General features: G+C 40.9%; 1 protein-coding gene and 1 pseudogene across 1 annotated transcript in view; one reads left to right on the plus strand and one right to left on the minus strand.

The window, feature by feature from the left end:
* The window catches only part of MYO1D (myosin ID), a 299,149-nt gene that overhangs the window by 183,873 nt on the left and 90,049 nt on the right, over nucleotides 1–25,227 (plus strand). The window contains exon 21 of the mRNA XM_019647087.1: nucleotides 23,710–23,864. Coding sequence (XP_019502632.1) covers nucleotides 23,710–23,864 — 155 coding nt within the window. The remainder of the gene's footprint in view (nucleotides 1–23,709; nucleotides 23,865–25,227) is intronic.
* LOC109385092 (40S ribosomal protein S24 pseudogene) lies at nucleotides 3,049–3,496 on the minus strand (annotated as a pseudogene).

Raw genomic sequence — 25,227 nt, forward strand, 5'->3', positions numbered from 1 at the left:
AAAAAACCGACAGCAACTTGTCTGTTCCCCTTCCCCCAATTCCCCAGCACTGTTCCCATCCCCCAATTCCCCAATAAAAATCTTTAAAAAAATAAAAAAATAAAAATAAATAAATCAGCCAACCCAACAAACCATCAGAGCTTCGTCCTGCAGTAACATATTGAACAGTGTCTCAGATGAGGCCTCACCATAGCAACCAATTCTGCATGATCCAAATTGGTATTTTAGTTCCTTGTCAAGCACTTGCAAATCTATGCAGTCTTTCCTGCCTTTTCCTAGTATAGCATGGATAATTATTAGAATTCATTTTGGGTATAACTGATCTCTTCCCTCTCTAATTTTTTACTGTTGTCCTTAGGCCTAAGTCACATGTGGACCTTAGTCACAAATCATGCTGAATTGGGAGTGGGTCATTAGATTTTCCCAGCGGGAAAGAAGAGCTTCAGATAGGCCAGGTTCGCAGGGCATCTTTGGGTCCTTACACTTTTCCTACCCACCCCATTCCAATTGCCTGAATCCCAGTCTTTGTCAAATAGGACTTGAATTGTGCCATATATATAGTAATTTATGGTACATATATGTGCGTGCATGCATGTGTGAGTGTGCGAGTGTGTGTGTGTGTGTGTGTGTGTGAGAGTGTGTGTGAGTGTGTGTGTTCTAAGGAGGAAAAGTCCATGAACTTCAAGTTCATTTATTGCTTGTAAGACAATCTTTGTTTCATATATATTTTTTTATTTCTATAATGCCACATAAAGCTATTGTCTTACAGTCTACATTCTACTGCACTGACATTATCTCTACATTATTTTTTAAATATAAGAGTTCATCAGATTATTTTCTGCTGTATTGTTCTGGCCAGGTTCTGTTAACTTAAAAGCAATACCCATTGTAGGATTCAAAAACAAAATTTGAAATAAAAAAGAAGGAAAAACTCTAAGTTAACCATGTTTTATTGTGTGACTTGAAGGTCTCCTTCCTCTTCTCTGCCATTGCCCCATTATCCACTCTCACCATCATTCCAACAGGTCCAAGCAATATTATTAGTACCTTGTGTCAATAAACAAAATAGCCCTAGTTCTATTTTTCTTTGGAATGAGTGTCTGAACTAGAGCTTACTATACCTTTGCTGTTGTAATCATTTATTAGTATCAGTATCTCAGTGGAATAGTGATTGGTGTATATGTGAGGCCACAGCCCAGGGTCCATTTTTCCGCATATGGGTAAACAGTTGGCCTAGCACCATTTATTGATAAGACCATCTTCCCCCCACTGCCTTTCAGTGCTGCATTTGTCATTAATGAGTGTGTCCACATGTCTCTTTCCGGTTTCTCGACTCTGTTTTGGTCTATTGGCTACCCTTGTGCCAATTACTGTTGTAATTACTGTTGGACAACGATTTTATGAACTCTAAAATGAATTAATACATTTCCAAATCCCCTCTTTTCACTTGCACCGCCTCCCAACATAAAGTTCTCATTAGCCACATCCATAGGAAGGGAAAGAGAGCTGGGGATTTCAGCACCGGGAATCTTATCAGAAGGAACAGCTTACTGTTTACCCATTTTCTTGGTCAAAACGTCAAATGCTTTTAGGGATCAGACAGGTTCGGAAATGAAGGAAGCACACACCCTATCCTGGGGCAACAACCACTCCACTCTCATCAGGTGTCACTGTGCCTGAGTCCAGTGTGCCAAATCTTTAGATTCACCTAGAAAAAGCTGAAGTCTGTATTTCATGTAAAATCTCCTCCTGATTGTTAAATGCCATTTGAGGCAAACGAAACTTGTCTGTGGGCCGCAGTCAGCCCGCAGGCCCCCAATGTGCTGCTCCTGTTTAAAAAGGTCTTTCCACGTCATTTGTTTTTCTAAGTGAGCTACAGTCATACTCCTTGGTCTCCTCTGTGCCAAACTTTAAATATTTTTAAATTGATGATTTATTCTAAATTTTATGTAGTAGAAACAGACACTAACTCTTTCTCATTTATAAAAAGCTATAACGGGGCATGAACTTTAAAAGGATATATTTTCTCCTTTCAATTAGAGAGGAAGGAAAGGAATAAAGGGACTCTGATACAGGTGTCTTTCCTGCCTTGAGAACTTCCCTCTCCCTCCGAGGTCACTGCTGCTTCTGTCCCTCTGACTATTATAAATTCTTCAAGAGAACACCCATATGCCCTCCACCTACATTCAATAAGTGCTTATTTTTTGCCGTACTTGTTTTATCTCTCTCTCATGACACTTGGCTCCTAAAATGCTGCTGTGTGCATTCCCCTAAGAATAAGGACATTCTCCTTCATAGCCACACCACTTTTTTCATACCTAAGCAAACTGATATTTCCATAATCTCATTTAATATCCAACACATACTCAAATTCCCTCAAATGTTCAAAGAATGTCTTTTATTTTAATGTCTTTTTATTTTTTTTTAAATGTCTATTTTTTTAAAAACAAAATCCAAACTTTTCTAAAGCGGCTGCTCCATTATATATGCGCTGTAGTATATAAGAGTACTGGTTTCACCACGTCCCCACCAACACTTACTATGTATGACATTGACTTTTTAAAGAGTCCAGGGCTGGTCTTGTCTGGATTTGCCTGATTGTTTTCTCTGTGATTCATTTAACTTACTCTCCTAGTCCCTGTATTTCCTATAAACCGGAAGTTAAATCAGGAGATGTTAATTTTATTTGAATGGTATACTTCCACATGCTTAAGATTATACCTTGCAACTCAACAAAAACGGCGCACACACACAGCTAATTCCGCCTTGTGGATCATCTTCAGAAAATGTTTCATTGTTGCCAAGCTATTATTAAGTTACCCGACTGTTGCCTAAATTTCTAACTGCTTGTAAAATAGACCACCTGTGTTTTCCTGTGAACAAGTAGAATTTAACATAAAAAGAAAAATATCACCATCAGATATTTACCTGTTAATAAGTTTCCCATCACTAACAATGCCTGTTATTTTTAGTTTCTTTTTCCAGTCCTTTTTCATAACCAAATTTTTCCAGTACTTTGCTCTTAATGTGTTTGTTTGTTTTTAACGTCTATAGTTTATTTCTCCTCTCGTGAAAAATCTGCTCCGTCACCCCAGATAAAGTCACTATGGAATCTTGACTCCTTTTTCCAGCACCAACATTGGCCTTCGAAGTCCCCCTGACTTTCTCCTCTCTGTTCTTGCGTTCCTTTCACTGTTTTCCTGAGGTCTTTTTCCTCTCATACAGGCCATGTCTTGCAAGTCTGTGTTTGGGATCATTTTTCTTTGTGTAATCCAAGGAACCTAAGTCATGCTGAAGCCAGTTGTCTTGTCACCACCAAAATGGGTTCTGAATCCAAATACAGAGATGACATCTCGTGTGGTCTTGTACACTTTGGCTAGTTTTTCCCAAATTTATATCTTAGGGACTACTGCCTTTCCAGGGTGAAGGGCATTGATGACCATTGGTTTCAGCTGAAGTAGGTGGCTGGTCATAAATGCCTGGTCCAGATAGTTACTGTGTTCTTTATAGTGGCCATCAATCCTGAGCCAGCCAAGGAGGAGAAGCTGCTTGATCTGTCATATATATTTCTACAACTGTTATTTCTCTCCCCCGAACCCCCAGCAAACTACTGATCATCTTGCTCTCTCTATAGTTGTGCCTTTTCTAGAATGTCATGTTATGGGAATCCTACGGTATGTAGCCATTTCAGACTGGCTTCTTTTACTTATTAGTAGGTATGTGAGGTTCTTCCATGTCTTTCTATGACTTGACAGCTCATTTCTTTTTATCACTGAATAATATCCATTGTGTGGATGGGCCATAGTTTGTTTATCCATTTGCCTTCCGAAGGACATCTTGGTTGCTTCTAGTTTGGGGCAGTTATGATAAAGCTACTATAAACATTCACATGCAGGTTTTTTTATGGACACAAGTTTTCAAATCATTTGGGTGAGTATATATGAGCAAAATTACTACATCATGATAAGACTAAGTTTGGCTTTATAAGAAACAGCCAAACTGTCTTCCAAAGTGGTTGTACCATTTCGCATTTCCACCAGCAATGAGTGAGAGTTCCTGTTGCTCCACATCCTCTCCAGTATTTGGTATTCATTTTTTTTTTCACATTTTAGCCATTCTGGCAGGTGTCTCATGGTATCATTTATTTTTCTATTTCCCTAAGCTACATAACTCAGCGCACACCGGGGGTCTCAGTTAATCTTTAACTATGGGTATCATCTCTCCACTCTCTGTCAGTAATTGGTTTGTGCTCAGGAGATAACGACTGATCTTTATATAAGCCTAAACAAAATATAATTAAAAGATAAACTTGGCACCTTTGTTGCCTCCCAGTAGCAAAATTTATTCAATCAACTTATCATTTCACAATAATTCCAGAGTCACTCTTCCCAGAAAAGATAAAAACAGGAAATTGTAACAGGTTTTTGAGAGTATTTTCAGTCAACATTGTTCTTGCAAATGGCAATGGTCAAATCATTGTCATTGGCAATCTAAGAATGAAACATTCAAGATACAGATGACCCATTTATTAGCAGATGACTTTCTATGTACCAATACTACATAGTTAGGTTAGGGCTTCAGCCAGCTGGAATCTGTGTTATTGTCAAATTAGCATCATCCCTCTTGAATCACTCTCTATACTATATCTGTAAGTGGTAATATCACATTAAAGCATTAATTGCACTACAATGCTCAAGAAAGGTTACAATTTTTACAGAGGGTACTGGGGTCAGTATTTGAATGTTTTTGCAAGCCAAGAGACTTGTGATCACTGAGGCTCAATATGGAGAACAAAGGCAAGAAGCAATCCACGTAATTATTAGTAACATTGTATTCAAAACTTTGATCGCAACCTCTTTAACTCTGAACGTCATTCTAGAAATCACTATAAATTGGTGGAAAAGATTGCACCCCGTGGCTGACACACCTCACTTGAATCAGTGCACTTTTGCAATTCAAGTTCTTGTGGATACTGGCTCAGCCCAGCCAGCACTCACGGAGCTGGTTGCCAAGATTGAGTTTAATTTGCATAAACGTAAAATCTGTTCACGGGTTTCGAGTGAGACAGAAATACACTGAAACATTTAACCTGACCTCGGCTAGCACTCCTCCTTACCTTTTTGTCAGTGAGTTATGCCTGATGGGTTGGTTTGGAGAATGTTCCAGTCTGCCTATTAATGCTGTTTGATATAGTTCCTTTTTATCAGTATGGGCTTGATGACTAAGGCAGCAGCCAATTAATTACACAAACACCTCCTTTTTCTGTGGAGAATTCGAAGCAAGCCAGGGAGAGAAAGGAGACAATTATCTGAACCGATGTGACGGCTTTGTAGAGGTAAATGGATTGTAATTATGCCGGGCTTCGTGCTTTATTACTTTATCTGACGTGACTTGCTAGAAAGATACTGTTTCATTTGGAAGACGGATTGTCCTTGTAATATGTACAGGGGTGAACCCCACTGAAATCCATTGGCCGCCAGCTCTCTGCTCCCCATCATCCTTTCTAAAGCACCCCACCCTCATGGCAGTGTCCCAGGAGAAGGTGTTTCCATGGTAATCTCAATGGAGGCAGTCAGCTGACATCTGGCACCGCCTGAGCTGGTGTGCGCCAGCCTCCCTCCCTCTCCCGCTCCTCCCTGGAGCCTTTAAACGATATTTATTAGTCCTCTTTAATGGAAAGTATATAACCCCTTAATGTCAGGCACTGAGTGGCACTCAGGTTTGTTTATTTATTTAGGTAATAAATTTACCTTCCTAATTAATTCTCAGTAGAGGTCCCAGAAGCTGTGTTATTTTGAACATCTTGTGCAAACGTTTATATTTTTGCCTGTTATAACAAAGAGAGTTGCTTGGCAATATCAGATATTTGGAAACCCCTGTTCTTAGGGGAAAAAAAGTGATATCTCTATAAAGAAGAATTTTTAAAGATACAGATGTTAAGGTTTCTGTTTAATTTTTCAAGACTGTCTTCTTCCTCTGATGACTTTGGCAATAAAACAATATTTCCACTCTCCTTATAATTTTGTTTAGCACATAAGGATTTTATTATCGGATTTGAGTGAGCCACGTAGTTTTAAAATTGGTTTTTTTTCTGTTTAAATTTTCTAAGAAATGTAACATCTCACTCTGTTCTCTCATTTATTTTTTTTTTCAATAAGAGAGAAACAAGTCAGAATTTCAGGGTTACCCTATTGATTGTTTTCCAGACATGTGTTGAGAAGTAAATGCCTTTTGTCATACCAGTTAGAGGCCACAGCTTATGTTAAACAGTACTAAGCAAACCAATTTATAATGTCAAAAGTCAGTGCTTTCTGGCAGGAGATAGAGTCCATTTTCATCAATACTGTACTTGGAAATTGAATTACAAACATGAAAGATGTACCAAACCGGTGTCTGAAAGCAACAATCATTAGAGCCAATTTATGACTCCTTTAAAAAAGCTACCTCATTAAATAAACACAAAGCCTTTTAAAAACTAAAGTATAAGAAAGTTAGTACAATACCACCCTATTTTATCCAGAGGTCAGATTGCTAGAAACAAGATCCTTCTAAAACAAAGCCCTAAGTGGAGGCGTATACATAAAAAGATATCTGCTTTTGCAGAAATAGATGTCACTAGCCAAGGCAATAACAGGCTTCCTATTACACAACTCTTTTATCAGAGCTCTTTTATGCAGTAAACATTTTTAAGCATCTACTGCGTGCTGTGCATTAGTGATGGAATAGTACACCACACTGTCTCTGCCCACAAGGTCTCCCAGCACTGGCCCATGGCAGATGTATAGGTGTGCATTACTGTACCTTTCTCCCAAGAGGAAACTATTGCTCAGAAAGGTGTAGTAGTCTCCCCAAGGTCCCAAAGCTCACAGGGAAAGGAGCTGGCTTCTGTTTGACCTTGGAGCCTTTGGAATCACAATCCTGATGGTGGCTTTCTACCGTGGCCTCCCTTTTATGACAAATAACACATACAACTAAAATCCTCTTTTAAGGAGAGGAAAGAAATAACAGAACTAACATTTGTCATCTGCCAGATGCCAGGCATTAGGGGACTTAAATATACTGTATTTCCATCTTTATAAGATTCCTGTGTGGGAAGTTAAGGATCATTTTATCAATGAAGAAACCAGTTCTCAGAGAAGTTGGCCACCAGTGCAGGATTTCAGTAGAGATGTTTCAGACCCTAAAGCCCAAGGGAGCCATGAGGCTAGGCATCTTTTGGCTTAGGTACCTACAGTGCGCGCGCTCTCTTTCAGGCTCCCATTCCCCTTGTTTATTTATGTAAGTCTTTTCTTGCAACAATAATTGCTTCTAAAATATTTCATCTTAACCTTTTGAGGATAAGTGACTTGTAGGCCCTGGGGATCCCTCAGGAAACTACACAATCAAGCTTCTGTGCTGGCCGTGTTCTGCACGCATGTCAGGGGCTCTCAAGGTATGGTCCACTGGGATGCAAAAAAAGAGAAGGAAAACCTTTGTTTCATTTCTGTTTGAGAGAAGAAAAAAACAAAACAGCACCTTGAAAGAGAGCTGTCACATTGTACTTCTATGTGCATAGCTGTTACTCTCTTAATTGCAACCCTGTCTTCTCCAAGAAGAAACATGTAGGAAAATATACTACAGTCTCAGGCAGGCCAGAAAAAAAGCATGGTGCTTTCGTTGCTCACCTGATTCTTTGGAGATTTGAAATTGATTTATTTAGTTTCCACTTTTAAAGCCCAAGTCAAAAATCTCAGTAGCTTCTAACTGAGGTGTTCTGAACCTTAGCTACACATAGCCTGGGGCATTTTTTTAAAAATTCTGGGCTGGCTGAAAGGCACATTGGTTAAGAGTTGGCTTGGGATGCCAGCTCTGAGCAGCAGGGCCCCGGTTCGGATCCCATATGAGGGCCAGTGACGCTGCGCCCTCTACAGCTAAGATGGTGAACAACAGCTCAACCTGGAGCTGGGCTGCCGTGAATCACCGACGACGGCATAGGCTGCAGTGGGGCTGGCCGGCAGCTGGCATGAGCTGCCATGAGCGGCCATCCAATGGCCAGCGAGCAACTGCTTCACCTGGGGAAAGCGCAATGATAACACCAACATGGGCCAGTGAAGCGACATCCTCCACAACTAGACTAAAGAACAAAAGGACAGCAACTTGTCTGTTTCCCTCCCCCAATTCCCCAAAAAAACAAAAAATTTTTGATACCCAGGCCACACCTCAGACCAATGAAATGGAATCTCTGCAGGTAAACCTAAGCATCAGCATGTTTTAAAGCTCCCTCGGGGAGTATAGTGTACAGCCATGGAGCAGAACCACTGATCTAACTATTCTGTTCCCCAAATTTATTACTTTTGTTGTTCTATTTCTTAGAAGCATGTATTGCAAGTTGGACTTGCCCCTAAATTCAAATCTGCCATTAGATTTTTTTTCCTCACCTGTGTGTGTGTGTGCGTGCACACATGCAAGAGAGACAAAAACAGAGGGAGGGAGGGAGAGAGGGAGGGTTTTCTAGAAGGCTTCGTGATCTTGTGATCTGTGTCAAAAATGAAATCTTTACAGTACTGACTATGGTTTCATGTTTGAGGATTGTCTTATCAGAAGATCTTCCTTAGACAAGAGTATATAAGATAATGAAATCACCTTATATTTGATGACTTTATCCCTTGTAATGGACATCCGCATACGTTGTCTCATTTGACCCTCCCCACATCACTGGGAGGTGGCCTACACTGGTCCTAAATACATGAGCTATTTTGTTTGTTATTGGTTAAGGTCCAGAGCAAACTTTCTTTACACTGAATTATTATGATGACGTTCCAGTGCACTACAGGGAGAATCTGATTTTGAAACAGATTTCATTTTATTAGAATTATATCTAAATGAAGGCATCTTTACAATGTGCCTGGGATGGGGGTACGTCTAGCAGGTAAAGAACATCGACAAGTTCAGGATTCTCTCTCTTGACTTTGCTTAATTACGTCTTTGGCTGCTGTGGGTGGAACAGTCGTTCTGCTCCTTAGGACGACACCTCCAGTGTCTACCCTGAGCCCCCTGCTCCTTCCCGTACGACCACTTCACACGGCTTGCTGAGTTGTGAAACTATCGCACATTGCACTTAAAGACCATTCCACCATAAATGTTAACAGACAAAAGAGAAACCACATCTCAGGGGAGTCTGGCAAACTCAGGTGTGGAAGCATATGAGTAGTTGTTGAATGCATGCCCTGTTTTAACAATAGCACCCACCTCAGTGGAGTATTGAAGCTTGAAATGGGATGCATGTAAATAAGCCTGAAATAACGCATGTAAAGTCCTTAGCCTACTTCTTGTCACATAGCAAAATGCTCAGTAAGTGTAAGCTGCTCTTAACCCCCTTGCACACTGACAGTCCCGTGCCCGTAGAAACCGGAGGAGCAGGATGAAGTCAGCCCTCTGTGCCTCACAGTTTATTCTCTCCTCTTGCTTTTCATTCTGCCTGGAGTGTTCCCCTCCCAGATAACTGCGTGGCTCCCTAACTGTATTCAGGCCTCTGATCAAAATAACCTCAAAGGGGTTGTCTAGAATGATCGATTCTATCCCTCTCTCTAGGCCTTTAGAGTATTACTTTATTCTTCTAAATAGACCATGTCACCACTGTCACGTTATATGGTTGTTTACGCTCGGGCTCCCCCATGAATTCCATTAGAACATAGACTCTGTGAACAAAGGGTTGTAGACTCTTGTGACTGCCATACAGTAGGTGCTCAATAAATGGGTGTTGACGACTGAGTTGAAGGGGTCAAAACTGGAGGCAAGGAAAGCTATTAAGAGGCTGCTGCTCTAATAAGAAATTGCAAGAGCTGAACTCAAGCAAGGACAGTTGAGAAGGGTAAAGGGGGCTGATTCAAGAACTGTTAAGTGGTAGAAACGAGGCCATAGGCGCTGAGGAGAGAAAATGGTCTATTAGACTCATGGGCTTCTCTCTCTTGGACAACTTGGGTGGATGGCAGTGCTGCTTATTCACCGAGATGGGAAACGGAGGGGAAGAAAGCGGGGATGTGGTAGGAAAGTGTGGACATAAGTTCTTAAATAGATTTCATTGAGGTGTTTGAGGAACAAAAAATGGAGAGGCTCAGTAGATAATTGACAGTCTGGAGACCAATCCAGAATGAAGACATAGCTTTGGAAGCCATTAATGTGTAGTAGCTGAAACCATGAGAGTGGATGAGTGCATCCAGAGAGGGTGAGGAAGAGAGGGGAGATTACCCATAAGGTGACCAGAAGAACAGGGCTTGGAAGGTGATGAGGAAGGGTTCGGCTTTACTAGAGAGGAACACCTGGGAACCATCAGAGTTTCCTGAGCAAAGAGAACCCTTTGGGCTCATCTGCACCTTTTACTCACTTTGTTTTTCACACATTCAATAAATTCTGATCATCTACGCTCTCCTATGGTACTGTGGCACCATGCTAGGTACTAGGGAGAGAAAGATGAGACAGGACAGCGCCTCTGCTTATTGTTTAGTGGGTGAGGCAAATATAGACAGAAATCATCACAGCACAACTGATTAAATGCTAAGACAAAGATAAGCATGAATTATGGGAGAAGGGCGGAAATGGTCTCCCAGCCCCTGGGAATGGTCCCCCAATGAAGAGTTTCAGGGGGTCATACGTCTGTGCAAATGCTTCTGCATTTTTCCACGCTGGGCACCTGTAGCTTATTTCAGATTCATAAAGGAACGTGTGAACTACTGCTGTTTGCAGTTCAGAGCAGATTTTAAGTGGCACGATGAGGTGTGTTCTTTAGGAAGCTAATTCTGACAGCATTACACAGTATGGACTGAAATGGGAAGAGGTGGGTGAAATAAATACCATTTCAGGGGCACGTGGAATAATCTCAATGGAAATAGTGGCACCAGAGATAGAAGAGACAAGCTGTAAGAGGCTTCTGAGTTATTCTTAAAACTAACTTTAAAATATAGTATATATATTTTCTATGTGCCAGCACTAGTTTAATTTTCTACGTGTATTAATTTAGGTAATTTTTTTCATCTTCCCTATGAGGTAGGTAGTATCATTAATCCCGTTAAAGAGAAGTAACCGATGCATGGAGGGTCGCTCAGGCTAACCCAAGGACATAAAGAGGCAGTGCCCAGATTTGAGCCCAGGGAGAATGGACGACTGGGGGAGGAATTGAGGATTCCTTTCGGGGGCTTGGGACATGGTGTTACTGGTGGCACTTCATTGAACTAAGGCCCTGAGGAGGGCATTGGGTTTCATTTTGGCCAGGTCAGATATGTGGTCCCCACGGGCCCTCCAGAGGCCCCACCTGTGCTTGCCCCAGACAGGCAGACATACTCATCTGGATCTCCCGAGGAAGGTCTGACCTTGACATTCACATTTGAGTCATCGGTATATTAAAGAGGGAAACCTGCAGCCCCTTCTCCCCACACAAGGCTCATCATCCTCTCCTATAATGTGTGCCTCCTGATTCCTCAGCTGCACTCTGACCTCCCTAAGGAGAAAGCTGCATTTGCTAATTCGTTTGCAGGCGTCATCTGGAAGAGAGAGTTGGAACTTCCATTTCTGGACAAGATGGAATACATGCATTTCTCCCTATCCCTCCCCCTAAATACAGCTAAAAACCCTGTACATTATATTACAAAACAAACTCATTATATTATATAAGAAGACTGAAAGGTGGAGAGAAAGTGGACGAGGTAGGGACCTGAGGACGCCAGCGACATGGCAGTGAGCTCCCTGGGTTTTCCTTTTGCCTCCTGCATATCCTGGACTGGGTGATGGGAAGCCCCATGCACAGAGATGCCAGTGGGCACAGACAAGAAAAACTTTCTCTCTCTTTTGCCAAAAGACCAGGAAATAGCATAGCAAAACAGAAACCTTTTTGACAACAAACACTCTTCTCCAGAAAAACACGACGGGGAAAAGAATTGCAGGCCCCCCAACTCCAATCAGCAAAGGCCTAGTGGGAAACCTAGACCTCCACCCTCGCCCGCCAGTAAAGAGGCACCCCGCCCAGGTCCCGCTGCAGTGAAGTCCAAGAGGCCCAAAACGGAACCTGCCCTTCCCACCCCCACCCAGGGGAAGGGTGGTGCCCCTTCTCTGCTCCATATTGTCAGGGGAGGCCCCACAGTGTCAGGGGAGGCTGAGTAAGGAGCCTAGGTTTCCACCCCCTCCTGGTAGTTGGGGTGCCTCTTATACTCTCCATACACTTGACGGCGTCAAGGCCAAGTGCGGCCTGGACTTCCACTTCCATCAGCAGGAAAGCGTTGGGGCCCCTTCCACTGTTGATCCATTTGTAGCAAAAGTCTGCTAATGTAGATTAAATGAGATATAGGGTCCGATAATACAATACCCCAAATGACCAGGATACAATCGAAAATCGCTCATCATCCCTAAAATGGAGAGGTGCTAGTGTACACGTATTCAGCTTGTTGACAAACAGGATAAAGGAAGTAAAGCTAAAATTTTGAGTGAATAATCTTTTTGCATTGAGTGGGCCATTAATTTGTATGGCTAACAAATTTCAATTACAAGGCCAATTAGGAAAGCAACTTAGTTGACATTTTAAGAGAGAGAAGAAATAAATTTAAAATGGGTAATACAAAACTTGATGCAATTAGTAAAACAATTAGGTTTGTAAAATAATAATTTGACTGTCTAGGACCCAGTTATTTAATAGTTTTACTGAAATCAATGGTTGTGTGAGATTAGAATCACTTGGGGAGCTTTTTAAAAGTATAGAAGCCCAGCCCCATCCCAGACCAAATAAATCAGAGTATCCCCAGATATGCAGATATGCAGCCAGGGTTATAGCATTGGCCGAAATAAACCGTAGAGGATAAATAGAATATAATTGGGGGAATTTTTACACCTTCTGAATAGTCAGAGTAGACATGATGGAGTATGTGCACTAAATTTTGCATGCTCTTTCTAAAGGCGTGCCCCCTTGGGCCATTTGTCTTGCATCATTCACCCTTATGATGAATCTGATTATCTGTTTCCCAAGCCCACAGCAACACATCTGAAGTTGCAATTAAAACGGAGTCGGTCTCTTACAGGCAGGCATATGGATAGTTGCCGTATATGAAAAGAGAAAGTGCAGGAAGAACTCAGGAGATTTTGTGCAATGCTACTAGATAGCCTGGTACTAAACACTTGTTCAAGTGATTTCTTGAGCTATTTTCTCAGAGCAGTCTCTGTGGAATTAAAGTTCAACTTTTTATGAGACTCCTGAATTCCAAGTTGCCAGACAAACCCAGGAACTCAAAACTGCCAGGTATTCTAGGAGAGAGACCGCCAATAGGCATGAGATTTTTAGCAAAAAGAAAACAATTAGCCATTGGGCTAATACCCATGAACTAGTAGGTTCTAACCACCATTTTAGCGAGGAATTTGACAAACGTAATCTAAATATGAAAAAGCCAAATTGGAGGGCCGCACATCAGGTACTTGCAACAAAGAGGAAAATGATTCTGGAGCATTTGAATTAATACAGGAAGCTATGGCAGACCCAACTTCCTGTGTGACGCTCTCCAGAGGCATTGTGTTTAATTTTGTAACGTACTACGTTCATTTGTGATGAGAACATTGTGTGCGTTGTAAATTGTCTTCTTGGTGGTGCCCTTCATCCCTGTCAGGATGTAGAATATTTGGAAGAAATTGAAGTTCAATATGGAGATGCTGCTTATTCAGTGCAGTTAGATAGATGGATTAGTATTGGAAACTAATTAAAGAGTTTTTTTTACTGCGTTAACTTTCACCAACCTGTTAAAATCAAGAATTGAAAGCCCTTGTCGATCAAAGATATAAACTAAACCCTTTAGTCAGTTGATTACAAATATTTTCATCGACCTGAATAGCAGTGATCAGTAGTACCTAGGCTCAGAACAAGGTGTTTGTGTATCAAGTCGATTATCCTGGCTTTAAGACAATTTTTTCTGTGACTGCTCATAATGCGTTTTCTTTCACTATTAGAATGTCATGTGGTTTACACGTACTGGTATGGTTTAGGAGCAGGTGGCCTAGGGGTACAGTCATATGAACTCCAGCAGCCCTGAAGATGCATCTGTTTTAAAGCACATTTACAAGTTAATGTTCACCATAAAAACTCTGAATCCCTAAGAAAGTAAAAGAATAATTTTATTACGTTTAAGGAAGCTGGAAAACATTTCTAAGTATAGTGTTTTCTTCAATGATCTTCCCACATGGTAAAATTTTAAAATTTTTGTTCAAAGTGATATTTGTTTCTAAAGGAAGAAACTCTCAGTTATCCCAACCTATGTATTCCTTCCAAGATACATTTACCAAATTAAAATTCTTTATTTTCTGGTCACTATTGCTGCATAACAATCTAACCCAAACTTACAACCACAGGCATTTGATTACAGCCATAGGTTGTTTAGGCCAGGAATTCAGAAAGGGCTTGTCTCTGCTCCACAATATCTGAGGCCTCGGCTGGGAAGACTAGAAGGCTGGGGCTGGGGGCTGGAATCATTTGAAGGCTCATTCGCTCAGATAACTGGGACCTGGGCTGGAGGAGTGGGACTGCTGACTGGAGAGCCTTTCAGGGCCTTTCAGAGATGCTTGGCTTTCTCACAACACGGTGGCCTGAGGGTGGTGAGACTTCTTACATAGGGCTCTGCGTATGAGAGTCCCAGTGACCGGGGGCAGTAGCCGCATCCCTTGTTATACCTAACCTCGGAAGTCATGCAGATTCACCTCTGTTGCATTTTAGTGGGTAAACCAAGTCTATGGTCAGCCCAGATTCAAGGGGAGGAGACATAGACACCCCCACCCCCACCCCTAATGTCTCAATGGGGGGCATGTCAAAGGGTTAGTGAACATGTTTTAAATCTTCCACAGTCTGCCCTTTGGTCAAATATTATTTACATTACTCTGACATTCAAAATGCACTCATCCCTTCCCAAGATGCCCCAAAGTCTCATCCTCTGTGGCATCAGGTTCAGGGTTAAGGTCCAGGATCTCATCATCCAAGTCAATCCAGGTGAAGTTCCCCAACTAGTTCCCTGAGTCTACAGACCTGTGAACTTCAGGTCTTTAAAAGGACACATTCAGTGCATTTTGAATGCCCCACATGCCCAGCATACAATAGGGATAATGGGGTGGGATACCCTAGTAGACACAGACACTCTTTGATCAACAGCTGGGGAATGGGAACCACATAAGTCACCGGTCATCTGTGTTTGCAGCTAAGTAGCCTTAGTCTGCTTCCTGCCCCCCAAAGCCTGGGAGTCCAAAAGCCACGTCACCCTTTGTAATGTCTCTGTCCCTTTCTGTCCAACCTGATACAGTCCCGTTGAAATCTTGGTAGACTTATTATGCATCGATTTATATATAGTTCACTCCATTAGACAAAACACCCCCCCTCAAATCTCTGCAAGATAAATTCTCCTGATCCTTGGGCTCCTTGAAAGCTACTGTGGGACAAGGCCCTTAAGACTCGTAAGAGCACTATCGTTTAATAGAGAAAATTTGGAAGGCATGCCCTAGAGCTCTTCGGAGAGCCGTTAGTCCCCCCGGAAGTTCCTGTGAAGCACTGCCTTAAGGCTCGCTGAGGTTTTGACAGAGGACTTTACAGTCCCACTCTGGATTTGATCATTCCCTAAAACTATTTCTTTATTGGAGAATCATTTGCCATCTGGAGAGGCTGGAAATAAGAAACAGTCTCATTTTCAAACCCAGCAGGCACAGGCTTCTGTATATTTCCTCTGAATTTCACATGAAAGCCGAACATTTCCTTATTAAGATCATCTCTCTCCTTCCATTTTTTCATAGAGAGCAAGAAACAGCCAGATGGCACGTTATCAGTATTCTGTCTAGAAATCCTTATCTAGATCATTGACTTCATTAAGGTACATTTTGTATTCTCTACGTTCCCATAGGCAACAGTGTTACCAAATTTTCTTCCACTTCACCGTAAGGGTCCCTTTCCTCAAGCTTGAGATGTTCTTTTCCTTGCTTTCCTTCAGGCCCTTGCTGACTGCCTCCTTAAAGCCCGTCATGATCCCACCAGCAGCCTCCTCAGGGCCCTTCCAGCCTCCACCCACTTCCCACAGCCAGTGCCAACTGTTTGAGGCTTGTGTTACAATAGCACCTCGCTCCTTCCGACTTTTTATTCCAGTTCTATTGCTGTGTAACAAACCACCCCAGACTTGGTGGAGCAAAATAACCACCGCTTTATTATGCTCATGGATTCCATGGGTCAGGAATTTGGAAAGGGCACAGTGGGGCCGGTTTGCCTTTGCACCACAGTATCTAGGGCTTCTGCTGGGAAGACTCAAAGGCTGGGTGTTACTCGACAGCTGAGGGTTGAAATCATTGGAACCCTCATCACTCACCTACCTGGCACTAGGGCTGGGGGTGGGGGAGGGGCTTGAACCAGGACTGCTGACTGGAGCACAACACCTGACCTCTCTGAGAGGCGTGGGGTCCTCACAGCATGGCGACCTCGGGACAGCCAGCCCTTCTTACACAGTGGCTCAGGGCACAAGTACTTTGTTGCTTTCAAGTGATGGTAGTTTGTACAGGGATAAACCCTCAGTTATCCTAAACTGTCTGTTAATTCCCTGACAGACCTGCACAGTTGAGATGTCTGATTTATAGCTAGTTTGGCCAAGGAGGGAGAGGAAGAGAAAGAGAAAGAAAGGAGGGAAAGAGAGAGAAGAAGGGAGACTGGGAGAGACAAAGCGAGATATAAAATCGCCAAGCGTCCTGCGCAAAGTCAGAGCGCCTGTCTTCCAAGTTTCCGGGTGGAAAACAGAATGTTCTCCCTCATTGAGCAGCCAGATCAATTTGTTGATTGAAATCAAAAGAGCTAGTAAATCCAAAAGGCCGAGAAGAGAAGAGACCCTTCCATGCATTCAGGAAGAATGTGGAGGAGCTGCTTCCGGGAGTGAGTCTGGAAAAAGAGGTCCCCGGTGAAAACTAGACATGAAGCACTATAAAAAAGGCGTACGTCCTCCTCCCTAGTTAATCCGTGATGGCTTTGAAGGAGGTGACCATCATTTAAAACCTTAACTCTTTTTAAAGTAATAAGAGCTCAGGGGCTCATGGCCTATTGCATTATGAGAGCCTTTTCTTGTGATGCACTCTTCCTCCAGAAATCTTCAGCTTCTTCAAATTATTGTTTGGGATTCTGGAGTTTACAGCTAGCATTTTGAGGCCCCACAGTTTTCACTGACACACCATGTGCATGCACACAGACAGGCAGAGACGGAAAGATGCAGGCAGGCACAGAAAGAGGAATAGGAAGCAAAAGTGGCAGCAAGCAAAATGACATGTAGTTACAATGGACTTTGTGGGGGAGTGTTAACCCCATCCCTCAAAACGTGGTTTTGCAACTATACACATATACTTGGCTTTGGTTCTTGTCCTACAAAGTGAGACCGAATCTAATCCAGCAACTGTGGGTTTATAACCTCAACACAAATATTTTTTAATTATTGAAACCTGGACATTGGAAACCAAGGATTGTGTCCATTAAGAGAAATCAAATGAAGTTAAATTCTATTACAAGGAATCTTACTATAAGAAGAATATATAGGCAACCAAAAATGGTTTAAATTCCAAACCACCTATTTCACGCAATTTTGAATAAACCTATATTATGAAAAGAATGTAAACAGTTCCTTTAAGGTCACCATTTTAGCATCTGGTTTGTGGGTCACCTTCAAAGAATAAGTATTTTCTTTGCAAAATTCTCATGATCCTAATGGCACAACCCATGAAAACAGAGAAAGAATAAGGAGAAAATTCAGTATTTTGTGAATTTGTTATTACAGTAGATGCCTGAGATTCCAGGTTTAAGAAATGAGCTAATCTTTTTTTGCTCTCAAAGGCTAAATAAGCCAGTTTGACTTATAAATATAGAACTTAGACTTTAAAAAGAGCAATCAGAGGGAACTCTCTGGCATGATGGAAATTGATTTGGGCGTCAAAAATCATCCACCTCTACACTTTAAAAACCTGTGAATTTTATTGTATGTAAATTACACTTCAATTTTTAAACTCCTTTTTGACTGACAAGTCAAGTTGCATGAAGTATTTTGGTGGGAGTAGGGTTATATCTTTTAATTTCCAATTAATTCCTTTTTACCTGCTACTTGTAAAAATAGTAAGAGGTAGAAAGTATCTATTACCATACTTAGTCTCTATCATTTAAAAATTATATTGAGAGACTGAAGCCAAAATCTCTGTGCTCAGTCATGATACTTGTTTTGGGCCCTGTAGTCTTTATTATAGAGTGGAGGAAGTTTCCTCTCTCCTTTATCCACAGTGCTTTACTGCCAAAGATTACCAGGTGGTTAGAAAAAAAAATTTTTTTTAATTAAAAACCAATATTATAGTGATGATATAATAATAAATATATTTGAATATTTACCGGCTTACTATGAAGAGAAATACTCATTCATATACCGTGAAGAATTGTAAAATAAAAACGATACAAATACAAAGCTTTGCACTTGACTGAGAAAAAGTGAAAGCCATGAAGCCTGACTGCAAGGAGATAATTCTAACTTGACAAGCACACAGATGACACACAAACATGACCTATGGATAAGCTGAATGATATCAAGGCATTTCTTATTTGTGTTTTCAATTCATCATGTTGATCTTTCAGAATTATTTCATTTTCTAATATTGGTCTGTTTCGCTCTTATTTCATAAATGAGAATACAAAATTGAGATTTTCTTTTCTGTTTCTGTCTGCTGTCTTGCACGTGTTCCATTGCAAAGGAGGACATCTGCCCTGAGTCCTCAGATGAGCCTCCTCCTTAGGATGGTGTGGGATCTTTTACTTGTCTGGCTGTGATCACTCTTTAGTCCTTCTTACTGAGGAGGTTCTGGGAGATTTGAGATGGGTTATAATCAGAGACTGTATCTGCCCTATTCAAATCTTCAAGACCAAAGAAGAAGGCTTAGACTTATCATGGCAATGGACCGCACAGATTATGAGAAATTAAAAGGTACCTAATAGGGGGAAGCCTTGAGAAGGAGTTTCCACTTCTGTTCAGAGAAACTTATTTGTGTGTTGTGGCTGCCCAACGATAACTGAGGTGGTGGCTCCTTCACTAACTGATGGGTTTCCACACAGTACCTTCCCTTTCACCGTACTGCTGTAGAGGTTTTCAGATAACTTCTCGTAGAGTGTAAAAACCCTTGAAGGCAGAGGGGTTTTGTTTATTTATCTTTTTATACCTTGAGTTGCTGCTATTTGATCCTTACCACAATTTTAAAGGCAGACCAGGCATCGTGTATGATCTTTATTTTGCAAAAATAAAGGGGGCAGATGCCCCCAAGAAATTAAAAGACTCACTCAGGATCACGTGGCTGAATTGGGATCAACACCTTATTCCACTGCGTTTTCAACCACTTACTGCCCTGTCTCCCAGAGCAACAGGGGGCATTCTGGGTGCTGTTCGTCCTGCCTTGGTGACAGCAGGGCCTTAAGATCTTTCCTTATTTGTGTAGCAGAAGGTGTTAGGTGCTATTCGCCCTCTTCCCTTCTGGGACTCCGGGCGCCCACAGGCCTGAGCACACGCAGGAAGAATTCCTAGGCACAGCAGCATAAAGCCACCAGACAGGGAGGCAAAGGGAGAGGCAGGAAGAGAAGCTCACACCCTCAGGTGGGAATGTGGCTGAGAAAAGCCACAGGCTCCTCTCCGCTGGCCCAGACAGCATCTAGCAAGGGATCCTCTATCTGGATGGTTTCAGCATTCACTTGCTGAATCTCTGTCCCTGAACCCCTGCAGCTAATGCTCCTGGAAGATGCTGGCAGGGTGATGCTGTTTGAATTCTCATCTTATTAGGCTTTAATCAAGCTCTCTTGTGAAGTGCTCCATAAATTCAATTTTGTGTTTTGTATATAAAATAATCAAATGAGAGTGAAGCGTCACCGACATAAAATGTTTTTCAAACTGGAAAAAAAAATGATACTTTTAATTTAATCATCTCCAAATCAGCTTGATGGGATACATCTAAGTGGCAGAAAGATTGATATAGTCTCTCACCAGTGGCCTCAGAAAGCCCATCATCTACATGGGCTGGTGAACTGATTTCCAATTCCTTATATAGTTTCTCTTCTCTCCATTAAGCACTGACCCTGGCATTCTTTAAAATCAACCTCAGAGCTCACCTCCTCTGAAAATGTACCCCCTTCACGTTTAGGAATACTGACTTCCGCAGCTTCTGTTCATGTGTACCTGATATTTGGAAAAGCTTGCTGTGATAAAGGATATGGGTCTGGGTCAGTCTGCAGGCCTGAGGTCCAGCTCCCAGGTCTGCAGATCAGCTAACCTCACTGAGCCCCCATTTCCTTACCTGTAAAACGTGGGCATGGAAGTGAGTGGCCTTCCAAATGGATGAACTGTTAACGGTCTTTGATATTTGCCTCTTCCACTGGATTATGAATGTGCCTAGAACAGGGACTGTTCCCTCAGCGTCTGTGGTACTTGCAGCCCCACCCCAGGCTGCCTGGCACTCTACATTGCCCCCAGTGGATACCCTGTCCATGCTGATGACCAGACTAAACTGACAGCACCTGTGGCTGCCAGGAGGTGGCACTTTGGTATTTTCTGCAGTAGAGGAACAAACCACAGAATGAGAAATCACTCGGGCTTCTGCTTCACTGACCAAAATAGAATACCCAGGGATCAAAACCATCAAGGAGCTATGCTTTTCATATTTACATAGAATAAATAAGATCAGCTTTTGATAGCGGTTATGGTATACAGGTCTACGGGTCTTAACACATGCATGGCCATGTGTAACCACCACGGTCAGGATATAGAGCCGGCCATCGCCCCCCAAAACTCCCTTGTGCCTGACTCCCCCCCCATTTCAAACCTGACAACCACTGATCTGTTGCCCATCCTTAGAATCCTGCCTTCTAGCAAATATCGCATAAAAGGAGTCATGCAGTTTGTAACCTTGTGAGACTGACTGCTTCACTCATCTTAATGCCTTTGCAGTGTATGTTGCATATCAATGATCTGTATCATTAGTTAATTCCTTTTTATTGCTGAATAGCATTCCATTGTATAGATATATCATAGTTTATCCATTCACCTATTTAGTTATTTACAATTTGGAACGATTATGAATGGAGCTGACATAGGTTTTATTTCTTTAGGATAAATGCCTAGGCGTGGGATTGCTGGGTCACATGGTAATTCTACGTATGTTTAACTTTTTGAGTAACTGCCAAACTGTTTTCCCAGTGATTTACATTCCCACCAATACCATACGAGAGTTCCAGTTATTCTGCATCCTCACCAGCATTTTGTATTACTTTTGTTTTGTTTTGGGCCATTCTGATAGGCTGTGGTGGTATCCCATTGTAGTTTTAATTTGCATTTCCTTAATGGCTAGGGGTTTTGAGCACCTTTCATGTGTTTATTTGCCACCCATGTGTCTTCTTTGGTGAAGTGCTTTAAATATCTTGCCCATTTTTACATTGAATTGTTTGCTTTCTTTTTGTTTAGTTTTAGGAGTACTTTATATATTCTGGACATAAATCTTCATCAGTTATATCTTTGAAAATATTTTCTCTCAGTCTATGGCTAGTCTTTTCATTTTCCTACCAGCATCTTTCTCAGAGAAAAGTTTTAAGTTTGATGAAGTTCAGTTTAACTTTATTTTTTCTTATATGGGTTATGCTTTTGGTGTCATTTCTGACATCTTTGCCCAATCCAAGCCCACAGAGATTTTTTTCTCCTATGTTTTCTTCTAAAAGTTTTATACATGGATGTCTAAATGATCCCAGTTATCCAAATGTCCAAAATAACCTTCCTCCATTGAATTGCCTTTGCACTTTTGTGAAAAATCATTTGGCCATATTTGTGTGGGTCTATTTCTGACTCACCATTCTGTTCCACTAATCTATGTTTTTATCCCTTTGACAATCCCTTTAACAAGAACATTGTCTTGATTACTGTAGTTTTGTAATAAGGGAGAAAATCAGCTACTGTGAGTCCTCCAACTTTATTATTTTTCCAATTTTTTTGGCTATTCTAGTTCCTTTGCCTTTCCATCTACATTTTAGAGTCAACTTGTTGACATGTACAAAAAACCCTGCTGGGATTTTGGTTGGGATTGCATTAAATCTATAGATCAATTTGGGAGAAATTGACATCATCTTAACATTTTTGAGTTTTCAATCCATGAACAAGTAAGTTATTTCTCTCCATTAACTTAGATTTTTTTTAATAACTTTCATCAGCATTTTAATTTCATTTCTTTCTTCAACATGCTGTTGTCGTTTTCAGCGTACAGGTCCTATACACATTTTGTTAGGTTTATATCTAAGTATTTTTGGTTTTGGAGTTGTGGATGGTTTTGTTTTTAAATTTCTGTTTCCAATTGTTCATTGCTAGTATACAGAAATTTTTTTTATGTTGGCCTTGTATCTGATGAGCTTGCTAAACCAACTTATTAGTTCTGGGAGCTATTTTGTAGATTTCTTGGGATTATCTATGTAGGCAATCATGTGATCTGAATATAGAGACATCTGTTTCTTCCCTTTCCATCTGGATGCCTTTTAACTGTCTTTAAACCTGCCTTATTGCACTGGCTAGGGCTTCTGGCATGACGTAGCATCAGTGGAAATCCTTGCATTCCTCCTGATCTTTGAGGAAAACATTCAGTCTTTCACCACTAAGTATGACGTTAACTATGGTCTTTTTGTAGATGCCATTTGTCAGATTGAGTCCTCTTCTAATCCTGGATTGCTGAGAAATTTTTATCATGAATGGATGTTGAATTTTGTCCTGTGGTTTTTCTGCATCAATTGATAGGATCATGTGACTTTTGTATTCTGTTGCTATGATGGATTACATTAACTGATTTTTAAATAATGAACCAGCTTTGCATTTCTTAGATAAACATCACTTGGTCATGGTGTATTATTGTTTTTACATATTGTTGGATTCAGTTTGCTAATATTTTGTTGGCCATTCTTACATCCATGTTCATGAAGGGTATTAGGTATTGGGTTGTAGTTTTCTCGTTACGGCCTTTGTTTATTTTTGGTATCAGGATAATGCAGGCCTCAAACTTGTAGATGAGTTACAACGTGTTCCCTTCCCTTCTCTTCTGTTTTCAAAAACAGAAATGGAGAATTGGTGTTGTTTATTCTTTAAACACTTGGTAGTATTCACCAGTAAAATCATCTGAGCCTGGAGTTTTCTTTTTTGAAAGGCTTTAATTACAAGTTTAACTTCTTAAACAGATATAGCAGTATTCAGGTTATCTGTTTCTTCTGGGATGGGTTTTGGTAGTTTGTGGCTTTCAAAGATTTATTTGGTTTCATCTAAGTTGTTAAATTCATGTACATAGAGTTGCTGAAAATATTCTCTTATTATCCATTTAATGTTTATGTGTTCTGTAGTGTGAGATCTCCTCTTCCATTCCTCATACTGGTAATTAAATCTTCTCTCTTATTTTTTTCAGACTAGAGATTTAGCTATTTTTATTGATCTTTTGAAAGAATCAGCTCTTCCATAGATTTTTCTCTATTGTTTTTCTGTTTTCAATTTCATTAGTTTTTATTCTTTATTTCCTTCCATCTGCTTGTTCCATGAAACTTCATAAAACTAAAAGTCATGAGGGTTACTGAGAAAAATATTCGTTGTTAAATTACAAAATGGATTTTTAAATGTATTCTTCTTAGAACCAACCTAATAGTTTTCCGTCATTGTATCTTTGCAGTTGACTGGTCTGAGCGTCTCCAACGGCAAGGACCAACTCGTAGTGTTCCATACGAAGGACAACAAAGACCTCATTGTCTGCCTCTTCAGCAAACAGCCAACTCATGAGAGTCGAATTGGAGAACTTGTCGGAGTCCTGGTGAACCACTTCAAGAGGTAACGTTTGATTTTTGTAACAAAGACAAGTGGCAAACCTATGAAATCTTTCTTCAGACGTCTCACTGAGCTTGTCTTGTGCCAATTTTAGGGCGTTGAGTTTTTTTCCTTCATAAGGACCACTTAAATCATCTGTTTCACGGGAGGCAAAATTAGCATCCAGGCTCAGTTTCACGATTAGGAATGACCCTCCACTTTTCTAGCCTCTAGCTAAGCCGACGAGTCATTTCCCTAATGGTGATCTCTTCACTGCCAATCGCAATGCAATTTAATACAAAAGATAGAAAAATTCATTTTTGTCACAGCTTCTTGTTTACCCCAAATATAATCGGTGAATGTGTCTACTATGAATATAAACCAATCAGAGGGCAAGTATAAGAGGACATGTAGGTCCATGAAAACTAAAGGAATTCCTGAGAAAGGCAGTAACCTCTACAAAAACATGGAGTTGTGATACAATGTGGTGTATTCTGAGAACTTCATAGTAAACCTAGATGATATATGTGTGTGTTGTGAACAGTAATGTGAGAAATATAAATAGGGAGCTGATTCCGAGGGTGACAGGGACCAGTGAATTGCTCATTTTAAGCAAGGGAATGATTTTGCTGGTTATTTATTGGAGTTGTTTTAGAGACGGGGTTTTTCTTCCCATAGGAGATCATGGAGTATTTGGGGTAGGGTATTTCTCTGACCCCAAAGTCAGATATTCTTCCCATTGTGACATACTGTCTCTGCTGCTCCACCACCATGATGCCGGGAGATGAGCACCCCTCAAAACTCAGCGACTCAGAAATGAGCTCAATATCCAGTTCCTTGTCTGCCTGAAAGACGTTTCCTAAGTTGCCAGAAGTAATCGCATATTCCTTATTAGTTGTTTTCCTTTAAGTGTAGACATGGCTTTTCTCTCTCTAAACAAAGGCATATTTATAATCATATGTCCACCTGGCTCATTCATTATACTGTGTTCGTTTTTGCTGATAAATGTATGGAGTAAATTTTAGAAGTAGGCTGCACAGACGATTTATGTTATGTTATTAAACTTTGTGTCCTAGATCAAAATAGATCTTTAAATATCTAATGTAGTTAAATGCTTTTAAATGCCATAAATAAAATGATGTTTAATGGTCATCTATTGGGGAAAAAACAAGAATCTAACTAAGGAATTACCAAAAAGTAATAATAAACATATGAGCCTTTGAAAGATTCTCTTTCGTCTGTCAAATAATTATAAAGCTGAGAGAAATATCGAAGAGTTTAGAATGGAAGGGAAAGACATAGAGAAGACCTCTCTACCGGAAAGTCTGTAACGCTAATAAGCAGGCTTATTTTCCTCCTAATATTTAGTTATGGCAAAGTATGGACA

This window comes from Hipposideros armiger, unplaced genomic scaffold, assembly GCF_001890085.2.
Source record: "Hipposideros armiger isolate ML-2016 unplaced genomic scaffold, ASM189008v1 scaffold_108, whole genome shotgun sequence".
Classification (NCBI taxonomy): Eukaryota; Metazoa; Chordata; class Mammalia; order Chiroptera; family Hipposideridae; genus Hipposideros; species Hipposideros armiger.